The sequence below is a fragment of the Oculina patagonica genome, chromosome 9 (assembly GCF_052425735.1).
Source record: "Oculina patagonica isolate OP01 chromosome 9, crgOcupat, whole genome shotgun sequence".
Taxonomy (NCBI): Eukaryota; Metazoa; Cnidaria; class Anthozoa; order Scleractinia; family Oculinidae; genus Oculina; species Oculina patagonica.
Genome location: NC_135766.1, coordinates 15,988,723 through 16,010,411, shown reverse-complemented (window position 1 = coordinate 16,010,411; position 21,689 = coordinate 15,988,723). Strand labels below are relative to the sequence as shown.

At 37.3% G+C, this 21,689-nt stretch overlaps 1 protein-coding gene across 3 annotated transcripts; it reads left to right on the top strand.

Annotated features, from left to right (window-relative positions):
- Window positions 1–3,033: 3,033 nt before the first annotated feature.
- Window positions 3,034–19,733, top strand: LOC144665508 (adhesion G-protein coupled receptor D1-like). Of its 3 annotated transcripts, none has more exons than XM_078526736.1 (20): window positions 3,034–3,260; window positions 4,631–4,808; window positions 6,634–6,833; window positions 8,023–8,075; window positions 8,800–8,859; window positions 10,392–10,563; window positions 11,739–11,867; window positions 11,953–12,028; window positions 12,690–12,801; window positions 13,211–13,263; window positions 13,771–13,897; window positions 14,287–14,390; window positions 14,505–14,607; window positions 14,771–14,921; window positions 15,547–15,631; window positions 15,927–15,993; window positions 16,189–16,271; window positions 17,125–17,251; window positions 17,799–19,111; window positions 19,282–19,733. In XM_078526736.1, exons 1-19 carry the CDS (start codon window positions 3,203–3,205, stop codon window positions 18,066–18,068), a joined length of 2,208 nt encoding a protein of 735 aa, XP_078382862.1. In that variant the 5' UTR covers window positions 3,034–3,202; the 3' UTR covers window positions 18,069–19,111; window positions 19,282–19,733. The 3 variants fall into 3 exon arrangements, with proteins under 3 accessions (XP_078382862.1, XP_078382861.1, XP_078382860.1); XM_078526735.1 differs by having other exon boundaries at window positions 8,020–8,075; XM_078526734.1 differs by having other exon boundaries at window positions 7,711–8,075.
- The last annotated feature ends 1,956 nt before the right edge of the window (window positions 19,734–21,689 follow it).

The window sequence follows — 21,689 nt, the reverse complement described above, 5'->3', positions numbered from 1 at the left end:
TCTGGATACACTGACCTAAATATTGATCAGTATGTTACTTTTGTCACGCATGGCCGGTCCCGCGCTAAGAACCCCACCCTCGTACTTAAACCTGCTTACTGTAAAACCGCAACTTTTCCTGAAGCTTCTTTTTTCAATAGAATTGTAAAACCTTGGGACACTATCTGTAACCTTGCCCCTCACGACAAATTTTCTAGCCCAAGTTTATTCAAATATTTTCTGCGCGCCACTTATTTTACTCTACTGGTCACTACCTATGATATTGACATGCCCTGCACCTGGTTCCTCTTCTGTAACTGCCCTTGCCACCGCTCTTAATTTTTGTAATTAATATTATCTCCATCTTGTTTTATAACTTTAGCTATAAGTAATTAACTAGATTTTATAACTATAATTTTTAACTATAGTAATTAATTAGATTTATTGTATATACATATATATATATATATTTTTTTTTTTTAATTTAAGATTTTTATCGCCATTCTTTTTAGTTTTTAGGGTTGCGCCCCACATGGGTTACTATTTTCCCGTTCGCGCAATTCCTTTTTGGTCCTTTTCTTTTTCTTTTATTTGTAAATTTTAAGACCAATAAAGTTGATAGATTATACTATCTGTAACCATGGTAACTCCTGTGAAGACCACACAATACACATATTTTAAAGGAGAGCACCACTGTCACTTTAATGAATACAATACAATTTCTGCTATGTCTTTCGCACTTTATTTGTATTCATGATCTGTTTTTATCTATTCCTTGGTAGAATATAAAAATGAATGGCCACCGACCCTTTTTTGAAAGAAATTCAAAAAAACTAATTATCTAGGTAAAAGCCAAGGACAAAATTATTGCAACACAATGTTTCACCATTTGTCAATAACGAAGCACAAGTCATTTCCTTTAAACAATATTTACATAATTATGGCATTGCATTAACAAAAAGAGGTATAATCAAAATGAAATGTAAAAAAAGGCTTCCCTCCCCAAAAAATCTCGTGACCAGAGAAAGGGATGTTTCGGTTCGATCTTATGATCTACTACAAATATTTAAACCCTCGTTCGATCCACTTTCCATGGCCGCGCTTACGCTAAACGCAAACGAACATAGCGTCTGCTTATGCAAGCAATTATCAGAAAATTTAAGAAAATTGCAGGTGCCTCAATTATTTCTGTCATGTTCAGATATGAAAACGTCTAGTGACAACAACCTCCGCGCTTCAAAATAAATATGTATTTTTATGAACATTTTTGAACGTCCCCCAGACGAGTGAAAGTCATACAAACGAGCATGTCCTGGGAAAATCATACGTTTCGCAACATGATTTACTTTATCTAGCTTTAAATGAATAAATAAAGCCTTAGAGCTTTTTGGTTCACTTTCACTTGGATACTTTGTTGCCATGGGATAAGACAGATCTTTTTGTAACAAGAAAACTGCCATTGTGTTAACACGGAAATTGGACTGAAGACTGTTCTGCAAATATCGTGGTCTCTAAGAGAGCTTCCAGGGCAATTGCCCGAGCTGAAACAAACAGAATCAATATTCCAACTTATAAAAGCAGGACCTTTTAAAATACCGCTTGGGAAAAACTGTTCAAATTTAAACCTGAAAAAGGAACTAGCACCTAGAATAGGCCACAGGGCCTAACTCTGTTTAAGTTAGTTTCCAATGGCTAGTTTCCAGATTCGACCTTTGTCCCTATATTCAAATGTTCCAGTCTGTTTTTCAAAAACACTGGCGTCCGAGCGGGGAATACGTTCTTTTCCTGTTATATTATTTCAATACCCAATATTTAGATAAAGCGTTTTTCAATTAAGAATAAACACAGCTTGCATGAAAGCTACCTCGCGTTTTCCTAATCTCCTTACTTTCCCTACTTTCTTTTCTCTTTTTCCTTTGCTTAGCGATTTCCGCCTTCTTATTGTTTGCGTAAGTTACGAAACTAAGCTTCGTTAAGCCTGATGAAAGGTTTCGAACATTTGAGAAACGATATTAAAATTTAAGAACACTGACAGCAATTGAACACCAATGTCACCAATGCAAATGCTACAAAGACGAAAAGCTTTATCCTTTGAAATTTGTAACAGTGTCAAAATTTTACATCCGACGCAAGGGAATTTTACATAAATGACAAGAAGCGTTGGAGCTTTCTACTGATGCTAGTAACAGTCAATTTCTGCAATTTGTGCCTGTATTTTAATGAAGGCAAAATTACAATGCAGGTGTATGTCTTTATTTAATTTGTATTTCCCGAGTGATGAAGCCGACAAAGTAATCATTCCCAACTTCCCTTAAAAGTTTCCGTGCCTGAGCAAGAAAGTGTTTTTCACATTTCAAATATCGCCTTCTAGAAAAATAACCCTTTTTAGCCTTAGGATTTGTAAAAAAATATCTCGGCATAACTTTGTTGTCAATATCAGTCGTCGGGCGACGCGCTAAGATATCATAAATTTACAAAACAATGTTGATAACTTTGCGTGGTTGACATGTCGTGTGAGAAACAAAAACCGCTAATGACTGAATTAATTTTCGGAACTGACCCAAAACAGAGTCAAACTTGAATTCACAATGCACTTTATATAATGCTGTGAAATTGCAATTTCTAAATTAAAAAAGGAACTTCCGTCAAGTTGGATCTTAAATTAACTTCCATCCTTCAAACTCATTTTCTGTTTGCGAAAATTGAGATAAAACAATCATTTTAATTTCCATCTTGCCTTGCGTCATATCTCTTTAATTATCTTTCCCGCCTACGTGATTATCGATTACTGTTTTCCTCATTTGTAAAGAAAACTGAAAATATCGAGCAAAGAAACTTGAAGGTGAAAATATGAACACAACCCTATCAGTACGAAATTGTAAGTTTTGTACACCGCGCTCTCTTTGCCTTGACGCGATTCAATATGTGTTCAGCTGAAAGCCTCTTATTGCACGGCTACAATAGCCTCACTTGACAAACAAAAAGATGTCAACAGTGGCCAGTTAAACAATGTCACTTAAATTATTCTAGAAATATATTTACATGTCTAGAAAAAAACATTTACGCTTTATCATAGGAAACATGCACGGAAACAAGAAACAAATGGAGCGGTACTGTGAAAGTCTAAACAACAAACTTTACAAATAGGCTTTTGAAAGGGAACAGCAAGTTTGGCCGTCTTAGCGCGCGTAGACTACATCAAAACGTGTGTTTGGTTGAAAGCATGAATTTTTCTGTGCCTAGATTTTATTTACTGTTCCAAATCGCCGTTTTCGTGGGAGGTAAGTAGTCGTGCGTGTTTGTGTGCCTTCTTCTCTTATCTCAAAAGTAGCAAATTATGTAACTTTCTTTCGTATTTCTATTTGGATTTGTAAGCTAGCCCTGTGAGTGAATCTTAGTTCTTTCTCGCTATACCAAAACTAAAGCAAACATGATTCTTGATTAGTGTCCTTCCTTCCGACGGCGTTAAAATTATTGACCAAACAAGTTTTCGTCGTCTAAACTTTTCCCATCAAACATATGCAGATCAACCTTTAAAAAAAATACTACCAAAAAGAAAGGGACAAAAATGGAACCAGCATAAGCTTAATTGATCTTTGTAACACGGCAATCGGTTTCTGACAATTCTTGTGCGGTATAGGACTTCAAATCAATCATTTTCTAACACACAGGAAGTTGTGGCTTCACCATCCACGTTTTGCTCGCGGTGTAAATGTACGCTTTCATTTTGGGCGCATTTTGGTGAATGAATCGCTACCTCCTTCCATCCATCTTCATAAAAAAAGTATATTATTTAAAATATCTCACTTATTATGTAACATTGCACTGAATAGCCATTTTCACCCGCGCTTGTCAATACATGTAGTCGGTATTAGGAGAACGCGCTGACTTGATTAACAAGTTTGGAATTTTGTACACCAACAGGATATTAACCCAAGCTCAAAGAATGGTTTGACATTATTTGCAGAAAACAAGATTATTCTTACTAAGAGATTTAAGAGGCGACATGGTAATTAAATATTCTAATACGTGTGAAAAGAGCGAAAGTCGAAATAATGTTGCGCATTTGGCTTGTAAATGAGCACAGAATTTTCTGTTTTTCAAAATCGTTTAAGCCGAAACCTCTAATCTTTTTCTTTAGTTCTTATTCAAAGGCGAGCCTACAAAGATAGCAGAAGTTTAATTTCCTATAATCCCCATGCTATGTTACACGTATAATCGTGAAAGATAAAAAAACTTTACTATTAGCTCGGGGCGATGAGTGACATGCAAACAACGAAAAGCGCAGTTTAATTTAAAAATTTGCTTTGCTTTAAGAAAACAACCGACCGCCAAAAAAGCCTTGGGGAAGTACTGACTTACAACATAGCTAAATGGCCGGTCCTTAAGTTTGCTACACTGATAAAAGAAAACAAAAATCGTTGAAATACGCCTTTTTACACATGCAATTTTTGTAGTAAATTTCAGTTTATCTGGTATGTTAATGCAGTTTTTCCAATTAAAAATTGTTTAAATATGCACGGTGGGTATCAAACAAGTACGAATCTGTTGCTGCTCTTTTAGGCCACCGTTTGATTCGATCAAACGCATGCTCGCGTTGTGCAATTGCCCGGAATCGATAACTGGAAATGTTTCCGTTTATTTTCCTTAGAGCTGTCTCGATGTTCTTCTGTCACATACCACCCTAGTTCTGATACGTGTAAAGGAAGCCAGTTAGAAAACAAGTGCGAAGAGTCGGGAGAAAGACTGGCAAGGATCAATGATTCGGCGAGTCTTGAGAAAGTCAAGCAAGCCATTACTGGTGATGAGAAATACTGGACAGCCTTAAGGTGAGATCGGACGATTTCTGAACAATGTTTCGCAATCTTCTAAGGTGCATACATATTCAACAAGACATCAGTCTAGCCCTATTTACTAAAAAAAAAAAAACATGTAAATCTTAATCTTTCTCACAACGGGGGTCCGTTGTGTAAATCACCAGCACAAAGATGAAGCAATAAGAGACAACTTTATTAAAACGTGAGCGAAACACTCCACGAGTAATATGCGAATACATACAATCCTTTAAGAAGATTGTGCATGTATAGAAAAAATCAAGTCACTAACTGTTTGCCACACAAGAAAACAACAATGCATAAGTTATCGAGCCCATGCTTCTCACATAGAAATTACAAGGTACCAGACGTCGACTGAATATATTGCGAAACTTGTAAAGCTTTTAGCATTATGTATCCGGTTCCGATTCGTCCGTCTAGATCCCTTTTTTTCGAATAGCCAATAAACATTAAAAACTGCCTAAATAGTTGTCCAGTTCTGGGGTTAATTCAATAAAACATTCACAAGTGTCATTTACAAGTGTAGCCTTTATTTTCGACTTCTAAAACAATAGCTACACTTGTAAATTACACGTGTTAATGTTTTATTGAATTGACTCCTGGTGGTGGTAATTCATCCCGGGGGGGTAGGGGGGTACTCCCTATAATGGTCTATACGGGGAGGCTCCGCCCGAAAGGGTTCCTTTTTCATGCTTCAGGTATATAAAAGGGTAGGGATTGCACGACTTTTAGTATATGAAAAAGGGTAGGCATATCGGTCATTAAAGTATTTAAAAGGGCCTTTAATGAAAATATTTCGAACAGACGCACCTTGAGGCTGTATTATTTAAATTTATTAAACGCTACATAAAAATGACATCAACACTTCCTCTTTTAGGCATCTGTCATGTCTTTTCGGTATATGAAAGGGGTACCCTTTTTCAGTAAAAGGTATACGAAAGGTGTTCCTTTTCTGTCAAAATGGTATATAAAAGGGTAAGGGGTTGGACCTCGGGGCGGAGCCTCCCAGTACAAAACTTTTTTGAGTAGCCCCCCGGGTAATTCATTCAGAATTTAGAAAGGACTTGCAACTAAAACTGTCTACATCTCCCTTCTTGGTCGGTTTTCGGTTGTTGTTTAGCAAACTCCACTACACGTGCGTACAGTTTTCCCTTTGTAGCTTCTATTTTGTCTGGAGTTTCAAACCTTTCGTGAGCACGACCCGTGAGATAGCAGGGATGGTGGTGGTGATGGTGGCGTTACCTTTGTTGCTTTATCGGCTTGCAAACGGGCTTCCAGTGTTACTAATCGCAGCCGGGTGGGCTCTGCCTTATTTGTGCAAGTGTTTTAACTCTCCAATTTCGGATCCATGGATAGAATACAGATACAATTAATCTTCTTCGCATAAATACCTTTCCCTCCCTTTGTTTTCATGTGTCGATTTTCATGTTGCATGAGTGTTTCTTTGAATTTATTTTGTTTCTTCGCCTTGAATAAGGATTTTGTCACATTTTATATTCTGACAGATTTATTTCAGTTTTACACTCGTTGACAAGTTACACCGCATAACTAAAACAGCTTTTTGTTACATGCTTATACACTGTCACAGTCACAGTAAAAATTTGAGGGCAGCTGAGAGCAACATATAGCAAAGCTGAGCATACTAAACGCAAGTAACAAAAACGAATATGAGTATATTTCAATTGTGCTTTAATACTGCTACTGACACTGAAGTGATGGATATATACTGAACAAATTGTTGCTAAAATCCTTTAAGACTTAAAGGACAACAAAATTAACAATATCCCTACCATTGACGTTTGAGTGGCTTGTTGTTTAGGTATCATGAGAACAAAAAATACTGTTGGGGAAAAGACGACTGTGACGAGCCTGAAAGTGTGCCCAGTAGTATTCTCGACACCGCAGCCGAAGGTTCCTGGCGACCAGGGTGGTATTGCTTTTGGATTAGTAAGGCTGAACGGAAACTGCAAGTACAAATATGCAGCGACAATCAAAGATATCGATATATTTGTGAAAAAGGTACGTGCAAATTGTAACATAGCGACGTTTCTGCAAATATAGACAGTGTTAAAAACAATGACTCCAGATAGAAATAGATAGTTTTAAAGTTCCTTAAGTTATAAAAATATATTTTAGTTGTTCCTGAAAGGGACACTTATTCTTGTTGCTGTTGCTGTTTTTTTAATTTGTTTTTGTTTTGCTTTGTTTTGTTTTGTTTTGTTTTTTTTTGGCTAAACAAAACACATCAAATAGTTGATTGTGGCTTTAATTCCTTAGAGTTTGCCAAACGGTTAGACTTCTCGCCTTCGTTTTCTATGAGTGATAGACAATTCGGTTGTACCTCGTTGACTACTCAAAAACAATTCGGGTTCAAAACAAAGTCTAATTATTAATCAGAATTGTTGTTTGTAAAAGATAAAGAGTTTAAAGTTTTTATTGCATATTAACTCAATGTCCTTGTTACTGAGAATCTCTCTTTGTTCCTGTCGTCTCGTAAATCTGATAACTTAAAGGAGCTTCATTTTGGACAACGCAACTTGAAAAAATTGGCAAAACTGTTTTAAATTTGTTGGCCGAAGTCCGTATTAATCTTCGTGGATCGAACTACTTTTTTTTGTCTATATTAGAAAACTATTATTTTGAGGTAAAATATCGTGACATTGCTCCTTTAATTCATGTCGGGCATGCGCCAGACAATACCAGACGGGATGTGCGATTTGGGTGGACTTGGGACCTGACAACACGTTACTCAATTCATTTTGAAGTGACCTGTAATTCCGGAGACCGAGCGCGCGAAGATTGTGATGTTGTCGGCGCAGCCGCTTATGCGGGATTAAATTAACAGACATAACCTATTTCTAGTAGCAAACTCTAAAATTTCATGATCTTTCCATAGATGATCCGTCGTCAGAATTATCATCAGTGCAAACTAACTCTGCGTCTGTGCAACCAGTAACCATAGTAACCAAAACGAGTACAAAACTAATGTCGACGGCAACGTTGGAAGTAACAACAAGCAATTTACCTAAGCTAACAACGCTAATGATAACAACAGAAATATTGCTAACCCCGTCAACAACAATAATAACAACAGACGCCACTGCGCCAATACTAACAAGCTCCTTAACCAGCAGTGTACTTACAACCGAGATATTTATCGTAAAAGAAACATTAACCACGGCTGGTCCTACATCTTCCCTCACAGCAGCTTCCAACAATAAAACCACTCCTACAAAGGAAAAACTGTCTGCCGAGGATCAGGTAGTAATTTATATTCATAACTATGCCCTATATTTAAAATTTTTTTTTTTTTTTTTTTTTTTTTTTTTTTTTTTTTTTTGTTTTTATATATCCCCCCCCCTTCTTTCCCAAAAAAAAAAAAAAAAAAAAACCCCCCCCCCCCCCCTTTCCCCCCCCTTGTGCCGGCAAAAATTTTTTTTTTTTTTTTTTTGTTTTACTCACAAAATTTTTTTTTTTTTTTTTATTGGCTAGAAAAAATAATTTTGTTTTTGTTTTGGTTTTACGGCACTCAAATGAAAACTGCTCTATATCTGCACTCAGAGAATTACTAAACTGCATGTACATTTTGTGGCTTGTAATAATTTTTGACCATAAATTTGCGGACCCAAGTGCCGGGAAAGCGTTTAAACAGAGGAAACGGTCACTTTCTTAGGCAAAAAAGGGAAACGGCGACAGCTGCGTAAAAGTTAGGTAAAAGCCACAGAAAAATGTCCCCTGAAAGGAAAAAACAAATAGTTCACGTACAAAAATACAAAACAAAAGATTTCCTCTACACCGATATGTAAGATTCCAGTAAATACCCGATCCCATTCGGTCTTCACGCATAAGCTTTTACCGCGTAAAGTACAGGAGGGAATCTTTACCTGCCCCTCTCTTGGGTTGCGACACTTTCATCCAACAACGTTAATTGAAGTAGCTGTATTAATCATCACTTTTTCTTACCAATTTGTTTGCCTTGTTATAGTTGCGCCAATACGTTTCAGCGATCAGTGCTCTGAATGTCAGCGAAGAAACATCTTTACAGGTAAAACAACATTAACAAATTGACCACATCTTTCCATCTTCTACTTAACAAATAGATTCCATTCTGCCGTGCGTCTATTCAGTTATAGATCACAGATGACGTCAAAATGTGGTATGAACAAAAGAAGTGGCCCACGAGCCGAAGGCGAGTGGGTCACTGATGTTCATACCACATTTTGACGTCATCTGTGATCTATAACTGAACAGACCCACGGCAAAATGGAATCTATTTGTTTTATATAATAACACAAGACTTCAGCACACTTCAGTGTGAGCAATGCCGCCTTACCGATGAGCAAAGTTGTTTTGATTTCACTATTATTAAAGTTTTCGTTAACACGAAGCACTGTTAATCCGATTGAATAAACAGAAAAATGGTCAATTGAAAGTCAATGAAAAAACTAACCTTTATTCCGATTTGGAAAGTTGTTCAAATCTCTTAGCATTAACCGAAGCGTTCAACCGCAATTCGTTTGTTTCCCGTGGCGTCGTCCAACTGTACAACATCGGTCAAACTTTCATACAGATTTCGGATAATTTCTCGAGTAATTCACTGTCTTCTTCAAGCTTGTTTCCCCCAGTTAAATGCTTCGAAAGGTGAACGATGCTTGGCGTATTGTTTCTCACTGAAGATTTGTAATTAAGCTGAAGTTTTTTGCTTTGTTGTGGCCCCGCAAGTTTGAAAAACTTTGCCGACAACTCTGATTTGGACTATGAACTCTGATCACGCGCGCGAGTCACACCACCGCGTGACGTCAACTATGTGCCTGTACTCTAATAGATCATAAGTAAGAACCAATCAAAATGCGCGTAGAATTCAGGTTATTATATAAACTCTTATAGACCATAGAAATGACGTCAGAAAATGTTCAAAACTCAAGTGGAACCACGAGCCGTTAGGCGAGTGGTTTCACTGCAAGTTTTAGACATTTTATGGCGTCATTTCTATGGTCTATAAGAGTGTAGACCATGGAAAAATTTGGTCTATTTGTTTTATACCATAACAAACTAGAACAAGTATTTATCAAAAGCGATGCCTGACCGTGAAGAAACTTTGCCGGGCAAACGTAAAGATTCCCGACACGTTAAAACGACAATGACTTAAAGCCCAATTTCAGCGCAGTTGAAGCTCTCGTAAGCTGTCCGTAACTGGAACTGGCCGCTTACTTGCACCACTTACAAAAAAAGAAATAAGATCACCGATTCAAAGTTCTAAGTACAATTCGAGAGTAAAAGATGCTCTAGTTTCTGGATAAAATATATGCAATGCTAATGTTTTTAATGGTATTTATATGCTTGCCCATGCGTGTTTACGTCAGCTGGCTGTTTCACCCCGCCTCGCTTTCGGTGCAAACTTGTTCTTCGCGATTCCCAGCAGCGGAGAATACTCACGGCACATGAAGGTGCGAGGTCGGAATGTGAGAGGCTGGTGGTGAATTGCAGACGATCATGCATAAGGCCTTATATGCCTGAGGCATAGTTTAATGTATAGTGATTAATAAAACCACTTTTTTCTCATTTTGAATTTTTCAGAGCGCAGCAAACACAACCAACAACTTGTTTAGTTCTTTGAAAGAAGATGAGGTCGAAGGCAAAGACGTCAATGTACTGTTAGCGACTCAGGAGCTAGAGAAATTCGCCATCAGATACGGCAAAATTCATCAAAAAGCAAATGAGAGTAAAGTTGTTTCGAAAGAGCTCTTTGGTAAGTCTTCAAGAAACGACAAGGCCAACATTTCTAGCTACGTTTTCCAGATGCTAGAACTACAAAAAACATTCAAGAACTAACCATTTAGCCCAAAAGTAGTGTAACGATTACAAACAACTAGAAATCGAACAAAAAATGTAATTGGTGGCAAGGGCGAGAACATTTATGTAGGCTATGCAAATAATAGGCCATTTCCGAGTTACCCTTTGCCTCTGTTTCAATACGACTCTACGTGCGAAACCATTTAAATAAAAATACGTTTCACCTACAGGTCCATTTTCATGCAAATCAAACTCATTTTCATTTGAATGGTTTCGCACGTGGACTCGTTTTTAAGAGTAACTCGGAAATGGCTATTGCTGAATTTGGTAATGTAGACCGCTTCTGGGCCTCCGTGAACAGTGCTCACAGCACGATTTTTTATCGCCAATCATAAATTTAGGCAAAGGGCAAACCAATAGCGACAAAGTGTTATAACCATTATATTCATTTGTTTGCAACGCCGCGTTCCCAGACTGAAACTAGACTGAAGTGTATCCATGCGATATATCGCATTTTCCGAGTCGGCAACGGGAGCAGTTGAAAAACAATTGAACGACAAACTTTGGGATCATTATTATTTTTCTAAAGTATACATGTACATTGCGAAATAGAAGGAAAATCAAAAGAAATGTACAAACATCACTAGGCTATTATTAAAATTGGGATCTAAGTGTTGGGCAAAACTTTTCTTCAAATGAAGAGCTTACGGCATCCTTGTATTTACTGAAATTACTTTCGCAGTTGCTACATGCAAGCATTATGCAGTGTTTTTAGAACTACCTTTTCTTCTCTTGTTCAAATTATCTTTAAAAACTCATTAATAATCCATAAAGAAAATACAAAAGAAATTAATGTTTAATGAGTGTCTTTATATCTGATAAAGACACGGCTAAACTTTACGTCCAATTTTCCAGGCCAAAATAACCCCAAATCAAAATATTGGTGCAAGAATGAGTTGATCTACATCAGAAGATTTTTAAGCCGTTCAATAAATTCGCAGTTCGTGTTTTATCAAGTCAAAAACACTCGGCTGCGCCTCGTGTTTTAAACTTGATAAAACACTCCTGCTCATTAATTAAACATTACATAAAACTATATGAGTAACTATTATTTTAATATTACTTTCCCAGCTTTAAAGATTCAGAAAGTAGCAGCGGACAACAAAAAGGCCATCATTTTCTCTGTAAATGAAACAGGCTACTCAACAAAAGAAGGTAGTGCGAGCATTTCCCTTCCACCAAAGGTTTTCAAAGGACAAGGTAAAGTAAAATTACTACATGTATCGTAGTACATCTAGGAGCTTGTTGTCCTATTGCTGATTATTTTCTGCTTCTTTTTGTTTAGAAGCCATTGTTGTTAGTATTCTTTACAATGGTATAAAGCAATGGGTACCGGATGCAAAGGACGTTCAGCTGGATGGGTGAGTTTGTTTTGCCAACATCTTCGTCATTTTTGTGGTGTACAAAATTACTTCCAAAACGAGGGGAACCTAAAAATAACATTTTTTTAAGATAGAAAACACCCAAAACGTCAGGGCCGTAACCAGACCTTTGCCATAGACGAGGCAAGATCTTGCTAGTAGGTTGTGGGGCCATGCCCTCCAGAAAAGTTTGAAATCTAGAAGCTATAAAACCCTTTAATAGATATTTTTAATGGGTATTTCTTAAAAAAAAATCAATCTTGTTTAACTGGGGATTATTTTCCCAACAAAAAATATTTTGTTTTCAATTTTGGGTAAAAAAATAAGACGAGGCTACTGCCTCGTCTTGTCTCTTGCTAGTTACTATACGGCCCTGAAAGTAATAATAGACCAAAAGGATTGTTATGACACTGAAAGTAAAGATGGATAACAAATCACGAAGGGAGGGATTTAAACTGAAATGTATATATATGAATCAAACCCTCTATCGCTGTCCTTTTGATTGTAATTGCCCTAGTAGTTCAAGGAGACTAATATAACGAGCAAATAATTAACAATTAGACGGAGAGATTGAGGTTTCTATTGGCTGATAGCTGATGAGGGGCTAGAAGTGACTATAAGGTATAAACAAGCCCGATGATATATCCCCCTTTTTTCTTAGAATCATGTTTAAGGAGCTTAAGATGGGAAGTCGAATCATTGCCACTACAATAGATCCTAAACCCACCGGCACTCTTGAAGAAAATGTTACCATCTCATTCACCCATGACAAGGTATGTTCACCATAAAAACGAGCATTTTAATTAAATCCCGAGAAAATATCTCTTTATTTGCTCATCACATTTACTAACCGTTGTATATCAGTAACCCAATAAAGGAAATCTGGCACATCGGAACGCCGTTAATCTGTCCACCGACAACGTTAACAAATCATCAAAACGAGACCGTATTACAGAGTAGCCGTCTTAACGGGTCTTGGATATGACAACAAGACTCTTGAACAAGCCAGAAATTGTCACCTTCTCTAAGAACGTGGCCAAATTGAAAAGATGGTCGCGATTCAACTTCTAGTTCATCAGTTTCTACTATCAATTTCAACAATGTTCAGTTATGTTCCTTTACTTCAAAGTTTGACATTTTGTTACATTTCTCTCAACTTGCATATTTTTATCACGTTACCAGGGAGTAAAGAAAGGCGATGTACCACATTGTGTTTTCTGGGATTTTACACTGCAGTAAGTGTAGCAATCAATTACTATGGCTCAGCATTATATATGCAAAATGAATCAACCGTATTCAGAAAGAACAGAAACAGGCGATTCTGAGCGCGTAGCTTCAAATCATGCCAAATGCCTTTTTTTATGTAGAGAGATGCGTTTCGTTTAAGAGAGCTTGACTTTTACCTGCTTTTTATTGCCTTTTCATTGGCGTCTTTTTTTTTAATTTTGCATGAAGGAAGAAAAAGGGGAGTGAAAGGGTGCACATGATGTCATGGAAACTTATGATCTCAACATCACCCATAAATTTATTAAAAATTAAATGAATGCTATAATATTCATATTCGAATCAGCCATGCCCGGAATACACCATTTTGTGGAAATAGTTTGCAAATTGTTCCCAGCCAGAAAACCACTGTTCTGTCAACCTTATCCAGATCTCCAATATCAACACCGTGGGCCGTGGGTACAAGGTTGCTGTTCTGTGCAAAGTATAACAACTGGAACTTATTAATAATATCACAGGTCTGAACTGAACGGCTCCTGGGCCAGCACAGGATGCTCGATGATCCAAACAGTCGACAGGGAGATAACCTGCAGCTGCAATCATCTCACAAACTTTGCTGTTTTAATGCAAGTTGGCGACACCAAGGTTAGAAAAACCATGTGCTTATCTTACAATTTTCATTGGTTGGTTGGTTGGTTGGTTGGTTGGTTGGTTGGTTGGTTGGTTGGCTGGCTGGTTGGTTGATTGGTTGGTTGGTTGGTTGGTTGGTTGGTTGGTTGGTTGGTTGGTTGGTTGGTTGGTTGGTTGGTTGGTTGGTTGGTTGGCTGGCTGGCTGGTTGGTTGGTTGGTTGGTTGGTTGGTTGGTTGGTTGGTTGGTTGGTTGGATGGTTGCCGGGTTGGTTGGTTGGTTGGTTGGCTGGCTGGCTTGCTAGGTAGTTGGTTGGTTGGTTGGTTGCATGGTAAGTTGGTTGGTTTGTTTGTTATTATGTCAATAATTTAGTAATTTACCCTTTCTCCTGCCTTCATTGTAACAGGTTTCTAAAGACCACAGACTGGCGTTGGAAGTAATCACTTATATTGGTTGTGGCCTGTCTCTTGCAGGGGAACTACTGACACTAATAGCTTACTGTGCCTTGATGTGAGTTTCAATAATTTGATCGCCTGATTAATGCCTGTGATTTTACTGATTTACATAACAATTAATTTCTATTTCAGTAAGTTGTTAGTCCACTCTCTTTTTGATCACATACAGGAATCTAAAGCAAGAGCAAGTTCAAATACGCTTCAATCTTGTGGTTGCCATAGCGATTGCACAGATTGTGTTTCTTTCCGGAGTTGGCGCTTCAGAGACGAAGGTAAGACACATTCTATGACACTTTTGTCACTTTTTTTGTTTCACTTCTATGCGTAGCATTGTGAAAGTTTAAGTTTTTACGAGACTCCAAAAAATACAAGAGGAAAAAAACTGAACTCTTGATTAATAAAATTTAAATGGTTTTATTTTTAATCCTTCCATAGGGAGCGTGTGTCTTCGTAGCGGCCTTAATCCATTATTTCTATCTGGCGGGATTTGCTTGGATGTTGTTTGAAGGTGTTTACCTGTACCTTATGGTTGTTAAAGTATTCAACACTGTGATTAGAATGCGTCTGTTCTATGCTTTTGCCTGGGGTAAGTATAATGCTTCAAGTGATTTCTTGAAATGCTTCCCAATTACACCTTATTCATAAATGGGTCGAACACATGAAAGAGAGGCAAGGCTTCGCGAAATAATACGAAATATCTTGTCCGTTAGGAAGTGATTATTAGCTGTTGATGACTACTATTGAAATCTTCGGTTTTACAACTGCTGATGTGGCCGTATGGTTTCGAATAGTCAACACAAAATGCGAAAAAATTTCGACAGAAAACCGTATCGTTTATCTCAGTCTGCCTGCACTGCCTACTCGTGCAAAATATAAAAATTGTTGTAATCCACATTACTTTAGTTTCTTTTGTATGAAAGGCACTGGAAGCAGTACATAAACACAGGATTTAGAAATGAATTTAGAGCTTTCTTCAACATTTTATGTTGATTTCGAAACCATACGACCATATCTGCAGTTGTAAAACCAAACATTTCAGTAGCAGTCATCAACTGCCAAGAATCACTCAACTTAATCATCTAACTGACGAGATATCTTAAGAATTATAAAAAAAAACTACTTCCATTCCCCATACTTTGCTTTGTTTTCGTTCGAAGTGAGGCTCTTTGTTAGCTATGCCTGATGTTTATTTATTTATTATTCAACCCCAGGCTTTCCACTTGCAATGGTGGTGTTATCCTTAGCGATTGCCTCTGGTCAAGATGGCGGGGTTAACAGTTATGTTCATGGTGACTTGTAAGTAAAATTATGCTAACAAGACTCAATTAACTACTAACACTAGTTTTTCTAAAGTAATACCGAAATATGACTTTGTAATGAGACAATATACGTGTTACGGATCAGCAGGCCATCCGCGTTAACCAGTTTTATCCCTTTTTTTCGGTCGGAGAATTATGCGTTGCATCACAACTGCATATTTGTTTTTCCTTTGGATATTGCTTTTCTTTACCCTCATCCCAACCCTTTTTTCTGTAAAAGGATCGGTCAGTAAATTGCACTGTTTGACATTCCATTTATCCCGTTCTCATAGCTGCTGGGTTTCCTTCACTAATAATTTGATCTGGACATTCGCCGCGCCCGTTCTTGCTGTTTGCTTGGTGAGTTTCATACTACATCGATCGGCAATTGTCTTTAGATATTCATGGTAAATTTATCTGAAATATCTATCATTTTTTACCTCTTTACAATTTGTTTACATATTTTACCACTGAAAAGAGATTTAAAACAGCAACAAAATACAAGTGATCAGTACCACGTGTTATTATTCAACTTATTTTCCTTTTGCGTATCAGATAAACGCTACGATTCTTGCTCGAGTGTTATATGAAATCATCAAGATGCAAAGCGACAAGACATCTGAGTTGGATAAAATGAGGTGAATGTAACACATGAAATAGTCGCCTGAATACTCATGAGAATCATAATGTCCGATTCGTTTTCGATGTTTGACGAAAGCATGGTGCATAAGTTCAAATCAAAAACTACATAATATATGCAATCTTTAAAATCCCGTTCTGAGTATATACCTCTCTCTTATCCATTAATAGTTCATCAAGTAAAAACAAAGAAAATCAAAACCGTGAAGGAGGTTTGGATACCTGGTCTTAATTAGCATATATATTTACGATTTTTTTTCTCCATTAACAGCGTAGTTTTTGTTTAGATTGAGAGACTAACTATCAAACACTCGAGACAATGTTTCATCATGATCAGCTATCCAAACACCTCGAATTCCGTCAAAAATACTCCGCTGCGCGTCGTTTTTTCACCTCTTTTCTCTATGTTTGGATATCCGGATGAAAAACTGTCTCTCGTGTTTGATATATCACTTTGAACTTCTAAAAATTTAACCAGGGGAGTTTAATTGTAGGCGGTCATTTTAAGAGAAATTTCATTTTTCTGTCATTATTGTCCACATTTCTTAACCCTCCTTGATTGTGCACCTTTCAAAAAGTTTGTGCACCTATCAACAACCCCTCTAATGAAAAGCTCTTCTCTCGTCGTGAATTGCGTAGGCAAGTATCCGGGTGCTTTCAGGACTTCTACAATAATTGAGTAAAATCTTTGTGAGTGCGGTTAGAAATCTGATTACTTCATTACTTGCTTGATGTGCACTGAATAATGCTGGTCATATTCGCCATAACAATTATCCACCTGCAAAACTGTTAATGTGTAGATGTCTTGGACGGTAAATTTCTTAACTCGCCAATAAATTGTTCTCATTTCAGGCAAGGTTTGAAGGCACTTGCAGTTCTGTTTCCTCTTCTGGGATTAACATGGCTGTTCGGTATTCTAACCGTGACGGATGCTGGTCTTGTGTTTCAGTACATCTTCACCATCCTCAACTCGCTCCAGGTAACAAGACCTTACTGTGCGAGTTTTTAGAATTTTTGAAGCCCCTTGGTTGATGGTGAATTTAACTTAACATTTATGCCATTTGGTAGAAAACGTTTTGAGCCGCAAATGAAGTAATAAATAGTTACCAAGAAGTGAAAATGACATTTCATAATATAATAATATTGTATCGTATGTGGCTATTGGCTGGCCAGCATCACTTGTTACAGTATCAATCGTCAAGAAATTGAACAGTCTACATTAGCATTTCTTAGGGGCAAAAATTTAACTTCAGCCACACACCCCGAAATTGAAACCTGGTACCTATATGGTTGTGGGAGGGGGTCTCTTGTTTTCCGACGATCATCCCTGCCACTTTAAAATGAGGCTGGTAGATTCCATGGCCATGTGCTATTTGGCTAATCTTGCCAGTCTGTATAATGTTGAATAGTCAGTGAAGATTGGCCTCTTAATATATACGGTAAATCAACAAACTTAGTCCTAAGACATTTAGATTTTAACGTAACATAAATTTTCAACTCGATGTGTGTTTTTCTTTTTTCGTCAGGGTTTCTTTATCTTTCTAATTCACGTTTTAAGAAACAGCGATGTCCGCGCTTCCTTCTTTCGAAAAAAGCAGAAGTGGAAAGAGTCGAGGAACTTTTCATCTTCCCGTGTGACGTCCCAAGGTACAGACCTGTGGTCAACCAAGATGACAAGTGAAGACGGTCAAGAATTAAACTCCAAGAGAAACGACGGGCCTCGCTCATCAGTCGCTGGCTACTCTAACGTGAGCATTGTGGAACAGGAGAGAAGCCTTACACCTGTACAAATGTAAATAGTCGTGTGTTTAAACCGATAAGTGGATAACTATCAGGACAATGCCATGGAACTGCTAACAATACGTATATAATATAATTACTTTAGTGCAAACGAGATGACACTTTTTGTATGTGACCTGTTGTGTTATTACCTCACGGTAAACCCAAACCTCACTTTCATGATGCCACCTGGGTACTTTTTACACACCTGCGAAATCTAATCAGGAACCCGTCGATTTTTTGCACACATTTTCAAAGTTCTGAACAATTGTGACGAAGGCATTGAAAACTTTGAAAGTCATGCAACTGCAATTGGTCCTTAATTGTACAAAAACACATTGTTAAGTGGTTCTAAGTGGTTCGATTATAACAAAGGTAGCCAACACTCCCACAAGTAAAAATCTCCAGGTAGTGTTCAAGGATCAGGGAGATTAGGATAATGGTTTGTAAACTTACCGCAAAACTTTCTCTGTACTTTCGCAAAACCCAAACAGAACGATAACAGAACAATGTAGTGTGAATTCCAACGTTCCAAAAATGAAACTGCCAAATCCGAATTAAACAACGCGTCGGTAATGTGTCGGCCGACGCACCACCGACCTGTTGGCTGACAAACTACCGATACGTTGGCCAACACGTTGGCCAACACACTACCGAATATAAAAAGCGGTCAGTTCGCCATCATAAACAAGTAAACATTCACACAAACACTTCTTGCAAAATCTCAACTGTTCAGATTGTTATTGTGTATGCCGTCTTTCGACCGACTGTCGGCCGTGTGTCGGCCGACGCGATGACCGACGCGTCGTCGATCGGATAAGATTCGTTACCTTTACCCAAATTTCTGTAACCAACAGATCGATATCTATGAGTTCCTCTTCACCATACACAAGAGCAACTCACCGATTTAGTGTTGGTTTCCAAAAATGCAACTCTTGTACGACTTGTACTGGACTATAAATATGTTACACTATGCATATTTCCTAATTACATTACTACTGCAAATGGCATTTAAATAACACCCACTAGTATAGAGTAGCTGATTTTGTGACCCATGCGCGTATTTAACAATTATCCTGCGACGGCTGTCCCGTCCGCCCCCATCAGAGATTCCCAGTGCAGGTATTTTCCTGTGGCACACGCTATCAGCGCTCTCCGACGATCTTCCAACCTACTATTCGCGGATTCTGTGTCGATGACGATAGTCATTTTGGGCAGCACGCGCATTAGTTGAATATAATATTTTGTAGCTTGGTTGTGATGTAACTTAAATGAGCATTTTTTTAAATAATATAGTTTTGTAATTTTAGTATGTCAGTAGAATAGTTAGATGTATTAGCGCACGTGTACATTAGAGATCTGTACATTAGTAGACTAGGTAGTAGAAGAGTAAGAAATTATTTTTAATTGTGTTCAGTGTTTGCGTCAGTAGGATCAGTCATTCGTGTTATAAAGGAATGATATAGTTAACATCATATGAGTATTACCATACATTAAACGAGCCAGGTACCCTTACGTAACTGTTACATAGCATGCAAGAATTCTGAATTTATCTAATATATACTAAATAATATACACATATTATAACTTAGAAACGAAACCGAATAAAATTGTTATGTCCAGTAGAAGTATACCTTCACCTTTAAATCATTAAAACCATTAAATAAATGTAAAAAATAAAATTACTGGGTCAACTCTTGTAATTTTCCAGCAAAGCACTCTATTCCAAGCGTAAAAGCCTCTTCGTCGAAATTTCTTGGCTTGAAAAGACTAAGTGATTTATTCAGGCATGCTTTTCGTAATATCACCCGTTTATCAACAAGTTACTCTTCAGTTTTTCTTTAGGTCGAGTCGCCCCAACAACATGCAAAATAAGAGAAGTGGTCCCCACCTTTTTGTAAAAAACTACAAGGTCCGAAAACCACCATCCCCCACTATTGAAGCAAGAAAGGTACTTCACTCACGTCTTCCCTAAAGCTGTCCCAAGGATGCTCGGCATGCTTGCAACGTTTGGGCAACTTTTCATCTTTTAAGCAACGTTTTTTCCTTTCGAGCAACTTAAGAGCAATATTTTGCAATTTTGAGCAACTTTTTGCAATTTCTAGACCGAAGATTGTCCGATTGTTGTTTGAAGGTCATACACCTGTACCAACCTTTCCGAACACTTTTTGAACTTCTCCGAAAATTAACGAAATTTGCCGAAAATTTTCGAGAAAGTTCAGAAGATGCTTCAACTTTCGAATCGTTCAGCATTAAAAACTCGTCGGCAAACATGACGTCATTGATAACTTCACGATTGTTCTTAAAATAAAAAAAAAAAAAAAAATAAAGTAAAAAATTAAAATATGTGAAGAGAGAAAGAAAAAAAAAGGGAATAATTTTGAAAAAAATTTTTTTTTTTTTATTTTTTTTTTTTTTTTTAAGAGACCACCCCCCCCCCAAAAAAAAAATTTATATTAATTATTAAAATTCTTCTTCATCACCAACAAAAAAAAAAAAAAAAAAAAAAAAAAAAAATAAAAAAAAACGCGAACCAAAAAACCCCCCCCCCCCGGCCACACCCCCCCCAGAAGCCTGGGGACGAGGGTGGACCTCAAGTTGTGTACACAACTGCGCTATCTTTAATGTGCTATTCTCGTTCCCAGGGCAAGGGGAAGAAAAAGATTGCACTTTACTTGCTGTACTCACTGGCCCAATAAATTGTCATGTAACGCGGTCAACAATTTTATTAAAATTAGACAATTTACACTATGTGGAATATGCACTTCTCAAAAAATATGTTAAGCAGAAAATACAACTACATTATTCTTTTAGTCCCAGCGAATACCTATTAACTAGACGATTTGAACCCCATTATATGCGAGTCTACGGGTCCTATTTAAACTTGAAAACTAGTCCTGTGTACTGTTCTATCAAAATAAATAAGACTGACACCTTAGGGACCCTAACAAATATATAAATAACCAAGCATAAATTGTATATTTATCATGTTTGCAAGAAACTGAGTACTTGAGACATGAAGCCTGCCGTCAGATGATAGCAGATAAAATTAAATAAATGAGTTAAACCTACAAACTATTTACTTTTTCAAGAGTTAAAATAAAGGCTGACCTTGAAACATTAAAAATTAATAACAACCCTGCGATATGTGTCACACAGCCTCGAAATGGTGATACTTCACGAGTAAATGAAATAAGTGCATCGAATCATACATAACCTGTAATTGAACCAAATTTTACTTATTCTTGCTTGATACACTTTACTTTCAACCTAGTAGAGTGTGAAGTACATTATGCAAAAAAAAGCTCATTTTGTTCAACAACAGGTGATGTATTACTCGTTTTTCCTACGGGCATTCACCCATCAGGTATACACCCTGAAATTCTACTTAAAGCACCTGACGATCAAGGTAATAAGCTGGTATACAATACTCCAGTATATTAAAAATAACTTATTTGATGCCATATATAATATTTCTTAGTGCTTACAATATATACCTTAACATGTCTTCGCTATATTATAACTGTTCACGGTCTCTGCTTCTTAACGATTGCGTACAACGGTAGCCCCTTACAAATATAAATATACATGCACGAATATATTAACCGAGTGTTAAATGACAAAATGAAATAAACGCC

Bases quoted from the DNA above. Each gene is read 5' to 3' on its own strand.
- LOC144665508 (XM_078526734.1), top strand. From the start codon at position 3,203: ATGAATTTTTCTGTGCCTAGATTTTATTTACTGTTCCAAATCGCCGTT. The intron at 6,834-7,710 runs GTACGTGCAAAT...ATCTTTCCATAG, and splicing joins TCGATATATTTGTGAAAAAG to ATGATCCGTCGTCAGAATTA. The intron at 15,994-16,188 runs GTGAGTTTCATA...TTTGCGTATCAG, and splicing joins CCGTTCTTGCTGTTTGCTTG to ATAAACGCTACGATTCTTGC.